The 6,739-nt window shown below is 49.7% G+C and overlaps 1 protein-coding gene across 1 annotated transcript in view; it reads left to right on the top strand.

Annotated features, from left to right (window-relative positions):
- LOC134036218 (voltage-dependent R-type calcium channel subunit alpha-1E-like) overlaps nt 1-6,739 on the top strand; it is a 44,912-nt gene that overhangs the window by 27,300 nt on the left and 10,873 nt on the right. The window contains 11 exon segments of the mRNA XM_062481050.1: nt 57-258; nt 826-943; nt 1,256-1,323; nt 1,432-1,502; nt 3,278-4,021; nt 4,164-4,516; nt 4,654-4,792; nt 4,935-5,064; nt 5,192-5,251; nt 5,393-5,499; nt 6,334-6,430. Of these exon segments, the coding sequence (XP_062337034.1) occupies nt 57-258; nt 826-943; nt 1,256-1,323; nt 1,432-1,502; nt 3,278-4,021; nt 4,164-4,516; nt 4,654-4,792; nt 4,935-5,064; nt 5,192-5,251; nt 5,393-5,499; nt 6,334-6,430 (2,089 nt within the window).

The raw sequence follows: 6,739 nt of genomic DNA, 5'->3' as shown, positions 1-6,739 counted from the left end.
TCTCTCTCTCTCTCTCTCTCTCTCTCTCTCTCTCTCTCTCTCTCTCTCTCTCTCTCTCTCTCCCTCTCTCTCTCTCTCTCTCTCTCTCTCTCTCTCTCTCTCTCTCTCTCTCTCTCTCTCTCTCCCTCTCTCTCTCTCTCTCTCTCTCTCTCTCTCTCGCTCTCGCTCTCGCTCTCTCTTCCCTCTAGGTTCATCTTTGAAGATTACACTCCCACCAACTTTGACACGTTTCCAGCTGCCATCATGACAGTGTTTCAGGTTTGGCTTCCACAGTGCATTTCCTTCTCTCCTTCTTTCTGTCCCTGGCTCTCCCCTCCACATGACACATTGCACCCTGGGATACTTCTCACCCCAGGCAAAGATTAAACAACCCAGCTCAACTTCACCACGCCCCCCCCCCCTCCCCCCCCCCACCTTCTACTATCATCCTACACATCCACACACGTATGCACATTGATGTCAGAGAGCTGAAACGTGAAAGAGTGTGGGCACCATACACTAGAAATCTGTGGAACATGATTTCCGGAGTAGATCAAATGTTCCTTGCACAGTGGTTGTGGGATGTTGGCAACATCTTATTGTGTTCCTTTCTCTGTCTCATATTGTGAATATTCTGCGGTCATCTACGCAGTTAGTGTTTTTTACATGCAGTTTAAACGAGCAGACTATAGGATTTTCAGTAGACCAAGTCTTCCTTATGCATATTACGTGCAAAGTATACACATCCAAAGTATGTTGATGTATTGTGTTTTTGTGACAGCACACTGCAACATGTAACACAGTTGTAATTGTGGTTGTTGACTGAGGTTGTGTGTTTGTCTGCAGATTCTGACCGGTGAGGACTGGAATGAGGTGATGTACAATGGGATCAGGTCCCAGGGAGGCGTGCAGTATGGCATGTGGTCATCCATCTACTTCATAGTCCTCACTCTGTTTGGAAACTGTATCTTTTCTTGGCTCCATTAACGGGTGTGAACCTGTGAAACTCACTCCTCAGGTATGTAACAGGCCACCCGCGTCAACGAAGAGCTAGCTTTTCTTTGGCGTAGCTGGTAGTGGTCACGCTTGGCAAGTCAGAGGTCGTGCGTTCGTGCCCAGCGAGTGGGGAACGACACCATGTTGTGACGGAGCGTGGCTACGTCTGTTACATACCATCACACCTAGTTAGCATTAGGTCGCTGGGTGGTCTGTGTTAGCTTGTTAGCGAGGTCTTCTTAAGTGTGCACTGTTGGCTCCTTGACCAGACTGTGAACAGATACATTGCTGAATGTGTTCTTGGCCATTGCTGTGGACAATCTTGCCAATGCACAGGAACTGACCAAGGTATGTGTGGTTTATTGGTGGAAAGCATCACATATATCCTCTGGATTCCACTCCTATGCTGCTGCAGATGGACAGCAGTAACTCCATTGTCGTTCTCCTCTTTGACAGGATGAAGAGGAGGAAGAGGAGTTTTTCAACCAGAGATATGCTCGGGCAGAGACGGCCCGATGTCTGAGTAAGTCATCAGTTTACATCCTCCAGAACCACACCTCGCCCTCTCACTGCACCCACAATAATAAGTCACTGGATGAATATATTTTGATATTGACATTTTGTGTCAAATTACCACTACCACTTTTTCATTAAATGGAACCATTTGATTTTACACTAAAAATGTGACTCTTAATATGTTCATCTAACATTTCTTTTTGCGAGTTTACGAGTGTGGTTTCATGCTACCTATTTTATGAAAGAGATTTCAAAAGATTGATTGATGAGGGATTATTTGTCTCATTGACACAGCACGCTTTATTGGTGTAGACCAAGCACAGCACCGCCATATTACAATATAAGAACATACTTTCTTAATATTTTATAGTTTCTTTATATTCATCCTCAGCGTACATATGCATCCGGTTAGCCTGCCTGATATTCTGGTGTCTCTGGAAACAACAGAATAGTTGCATGTGGAACTGATAACTCAAGAGGCCTGCTTTGAATGAACGTGTCCTTGCCCGATGAAATAAGCATGACACTACACACTACCTCAGAGTAATGAGGGCAACCCTTTGTGCCAGTTTCATTGTCGAATGACTGACAAGGCAACACCTGTGTTAATAGTTTACAGGGAATTTTCTCCTTAGTGGTTTGGCTGAATCTGACTATTTCCCCTCCACAAACATCCCCGTTTGTCTATTTTTTCCAGATCACTGCACTAGTCTTGTAGAGGCAATATACAGCAAATAAATACACTGTTGATTGATTACATTTTGCTGTTCAACCAGATAAGCTTTGAGTGAGAGTAATGTTAATGTTAGGAAGGTAAGTGGTATTGAGGAGAGAAGATGAAAGTAGTTATACCCCACTGTCATTGTTATTGGAAGTGCCCCTTAATGTACCATTTGTTTGTTACATATATGAGTGTTAGTCCTATATGTTTCAAGGCTGTTAATGTGGTGCTCTTGATAAACGCCCTCTTGGTGAAATGCTGCTTCCATCCCGCTGTCTTGTTATTGGACACCTGTTAAGTGACACTTACCAAAATATTGACATGCACATATGACATAAGTATTATATATTTACTATATTCATTATTATGAATTCATCAATTTAGCAAAGGCTACTTTAGTTCAAAGGAATTGCACATTAATAGTTCCCTAAAATAAATCAAAACTATACCTTGAGTTAATTCCACAAACACTGACCCCTGTCCCTCAAATTGAAAACATAATTTAGCATGTAAGTCATTTCCACTTGAGGCTAGAACTACACTTGTTTTGGATGGTGTCCTAAGGATTGTTCTGTGTCTGTTCAAAAACTCTAATGTCTTGTTTTCAACCAATCACTCATTGATTACATGGACAACAAAAGGGTCTGAATACGAGTAAGTAAAGTTGTCTGTCCGCTTGGCTCCTAATTTCTCACTTTAATTTCCCTTACCTGAGTAGAAAAGTTGATTTTTCTAGACCTCACAGTTTCCCTACGTTTATCCTGCACTCTTTTTGTTTTAGTGTGTTTTAATTTAATCGTGTCCCCTCTTCCCAGGTATTTTCATATTTTGAGATTTTGGATGTTCCTGTTGTGTTATTTGCTGTGATAAACTAATAATTTTTACATCTGCATTTGATTGATTTCAAGTTCTGTTTATGAACAACTGATGGTTAACTTTGTAGTTCTGATAGAATATACTGGCTTCGGTTGTGGGTGACTGCATACAGTATTGACTGTTTGGATGGAAGGCCGTGTGTTGGGCCTGTTGCTGCCCCCTAGTGACGGTCTGTATGCTTGTCAGGAGGAGGAGACGGCCCTACCTGTACAGGAAGCGAGCTATCCACAGAGGCCGGCCCGCCTTCCCCGAAGACGAGGAGAGCGGTGGGGGAGGCGGAGAGGAGCCCCCTCTCAACAGCACCAACGCCTTCTCCAACCGCCGTGAGAGGAGACGGAAGGTCAACATGTCCGTGTGGGAGCAGAGAGCCAACCAGCTGCGCAAGCGCCGCCAGATGGACAGCCAGGAGGTGCTGTTCAGCAGCCCCACGGAGGACACCGTCGAGACCCCCACCAGCACCCACCACGCCCCCGCCCTCTCGCCGGAGGCCAGCCCCGGACACCTGCCCGAGTCGCCCATGTCTGTGGCCATGCCCCTGCCGGAGCCCCCCATGTCGGTGGCCATCCCTCTGCCCGAGCCTCCGGACTCCGTCCCCCTCCCTCTCGTGACGCTGACCGAGGAGAGGGCGGGCGGGGTCAACCACCGGGCCGCCGGAGGGGGCAGGCACAGGGTGGCGCGCAAGTGCCGCCCCGGCCCAGAGGAGGGGGCGAGAGTCAGGAGGCACCGCCACCGCGAGGCCAGGGCCGAGGCCAAGAGCAGAGAGTCTCCTCACGAGGAGGCCAGCCGCTCGGTCAGCCGGGAGAGGAAGCTTCTGGAGGAGAGGGAGGAGAAAGAGGAGAGAGATACCACTGAAGTGGAGGGAGGACAAGCCCAGGATGAGGGTGGAGTCTGTGCCATGAACCCTTACGGCGATATGGCCGAAGATCCTCACCGGTAAGATAGCGATAGCATTGATCCAATGAGGCTTAAAGGGAATGTAAAAATCCTAAAACTGAATTTAAGGCTGAAATAGCATTTCAAATGACATGCTCCGTGAGATGTCTGTCCTGGTTGATGAAGAAACCCTCTTTTCCAGGGTGAGCATCCCTGATCCTCCTCTGAGTGAACACCTCCCTGGGTCTCTGCCCGCGCTGCTGCTGGACTGTGTCCAGACGGAGCAGAGCGAGCTGGGGGAGGACGGCCAGTACGAGCCCCTGGCCCAGAACCAGGAGCCAGCCACGGAGCCAGCCACGGAGCCAGCCTCGGAGCCAGCCACGGAGCCAGCCTCGGAGCCAGCCACGGAGCCAGCCTCTGAGCCAGTGGAGCCCAGTGGAGGCAGTGACTCGGAGAACAAACCTGCCTCCCTGAACAGAGAGGGGGCGGGCCTCGAGGGCAGCGTGGTGATAGAGATGTCTGCCCAACCCCTCCTGGAGCTCACCCCCATGACAGGTACAACCCCCCTCCCACCTCCATGCCCCCTCCCCCCCCCCCCCCCGCCCTCGTCTCTATGACATCGGACCACGCTCTCGACAATCTGCCTCCAGGCGACGAGGGGACTGACCCTTGGGTTCTGTGTTCCGTCTCAGTGAACAGCAAGCTGGATCTGGAGGCCCTCCAGCCGGGCGGGCGAGACGAGGACGCAGCGCTGACGGAGGAGGAGGACACCGCCCTCGCTCCCCAACCCGTCCTCCCCGACAGCATGTTCATCTTCAAGTCCACCAACCCGTAAGAGCCTCTAGGATCAGCTCCACGTCACACCAACCATCCGGACCATCCCACCCCCAATGGCTCATGACCATTAGTGGTCATGACCCACGGCATGTCTGGCTTTGTGACGGCGTTGACCCTCCTCGTGTCTCTTCCCCAGGATCAGGCGTATCTGTCACTACGTGGTGACCCTGCGCTACTTTGAGATGACCATCCTGCTGGTCATTGTGGCCAGCAGCATCGCCCTGGCCGCTGAGGACCCCGTCTGCACCAACTCCGAACGGAACAAAGTGAGACGTCGTGCCGTTGAGCATTTACCAACCAACATCATCATCGTCCTCCTCCTCTTCATCCTCCTCCTCAACATCAGCCTGCGTGGCTTTCTCTGGTGTGTGAAACTGTGTTGTCGTTCCACAGGTCCTCCGCTATTTCGACTACGTCTTCACTGGAGTCTTCACCTTTGAAATGATCATCAAGGTGAGCCGCGTGAGGAAAATTCCAAGCAGCGCGCCCAAGTGAAAACCGCTCGCACTAACCATGAGCCATTGTTCTGCCGTTCTGCATGTTTGTGTGCGCGCGCCTGTCCCCGTGGGTGTCTATGTGGGTGTGTGTCCCTAGATGATCGACCAGGGCTTGATTCTGCATGACGGCTCCTACTTCCGTGACCTGTGGAACATTCTGGACTTCATCGTGGTGGTGGGAGCGCTCATCGCCTTTGCTCTGACGTGAGTCCCAGCCCCCGCCGGGTGACTAAGCTCTGAATCACCACAGCTCTCCTTGCGCATGCAGTGTACCGCACACGCGCCATGCAAGTTTGTCATAGACATCCAAACATCTTGTGCGAGGCGCAGTTAACCCCAAGGTTAGGGTTAGTTTGTGATGCGTTCATCTTGAATCCACTAATGTGAAGACAGCAGAGGAATCTTTATCTGAATGCTTATGCATGTTCATTATATTTCAGTTTTGAGGTATTACAGGGTTTATTGACACGTCATGGACTTGTTTTGAAGTTTGATCCCCTCCAAGGGCCGAAACGAACGACAAACCTGAAATCAAAAGAAAACTTTTGATTTCAATTAGATTTCTACTTTTGAACCAAATCCCCTGTGAGCTGTTCAGAGAGCTTTTTTTAGGACCCTTGAGTCCTTTCCTTGCCATGTGCCCTAAATAACATGTGTGTGTTGATTTCTCTGTTGTGAATATAACTGTGATCCTCTGAGCTGTGCTCACGGTTGATCTCTCTTTATGCCTTGATTTCTCTGTTGTTCCTGTGGATTGTATCTCTGTTGGGGGCTTCCAGGAATGTGATTGGGTAAAAGCAGATTCCTCTCCCATACACCTTTTAAACACATCTCTCATAACTCTCTTTAACTGGCCAATAACCTTCTGTATGTCTTAACACTTGTGGTTAAAAATAATACCCTTTTATGCTCAGTAAACTCTCAAATCTGTATGAATGCAGTGTGCATGTGTGTGCATGCGTGGGTGCATAATGCATACACTGTAAACGTAGACTTTGTCCCTAGTATGTTCACACCTGTTTGCTCACTACTCTACAGGAATAACAAAGGCAGGGACATCAAGACCATCAAGTCCCTCAGAGTGCTGCGCGTCCTCCGGCCTCTGAAGACCATCAAGAGGCTCCCCAAACTCAAGGTCCGTCACGTCCACCTGCCAACACCCACATCTCCTCCACTGTCCAGAACATAGACATGTTATGTGAGAAGCAAAGCCTCTTGTCTTTTTGTTGGTTTTATGTTCTTCGTCACCTTCTGCTTCCTCCTCCGTCCCCCTCTCTTGTTCTTCTCCTCTTCCTCCACCTTCTCCTCCCCCTCCCTCGCCCCCTCTGTCCTCCCTGTGTCTCCTCCTTCTCCTCCCTCTTTCTACTCCTCGCCCCCCCCGTCCTTCCTCTACCTCGGTCTGTTCCTCCTCCCTCTCCCCCTGTGTCCTCCTCCTCCCTCTCCC

This window comes from Osmerus eperlanus, chromosome 16 (genome assembly GCF_963692335.1).
Source record: "Osmerus eperlanus chromosome 16, fOsmEpe2.1, whole genome shotgun sequence".
Taxonomy (NCBI): Eukaryota; Metazoa; Chordata; class Actinopteri; order Osmeriformes; family Osmeridae; genus Osmerus; species Osmerus eperlanus.
Note: the sequence above shows the minus strand (reverse complement) of the source record. Positions and strands in the feature narration are given on the sequence as shown.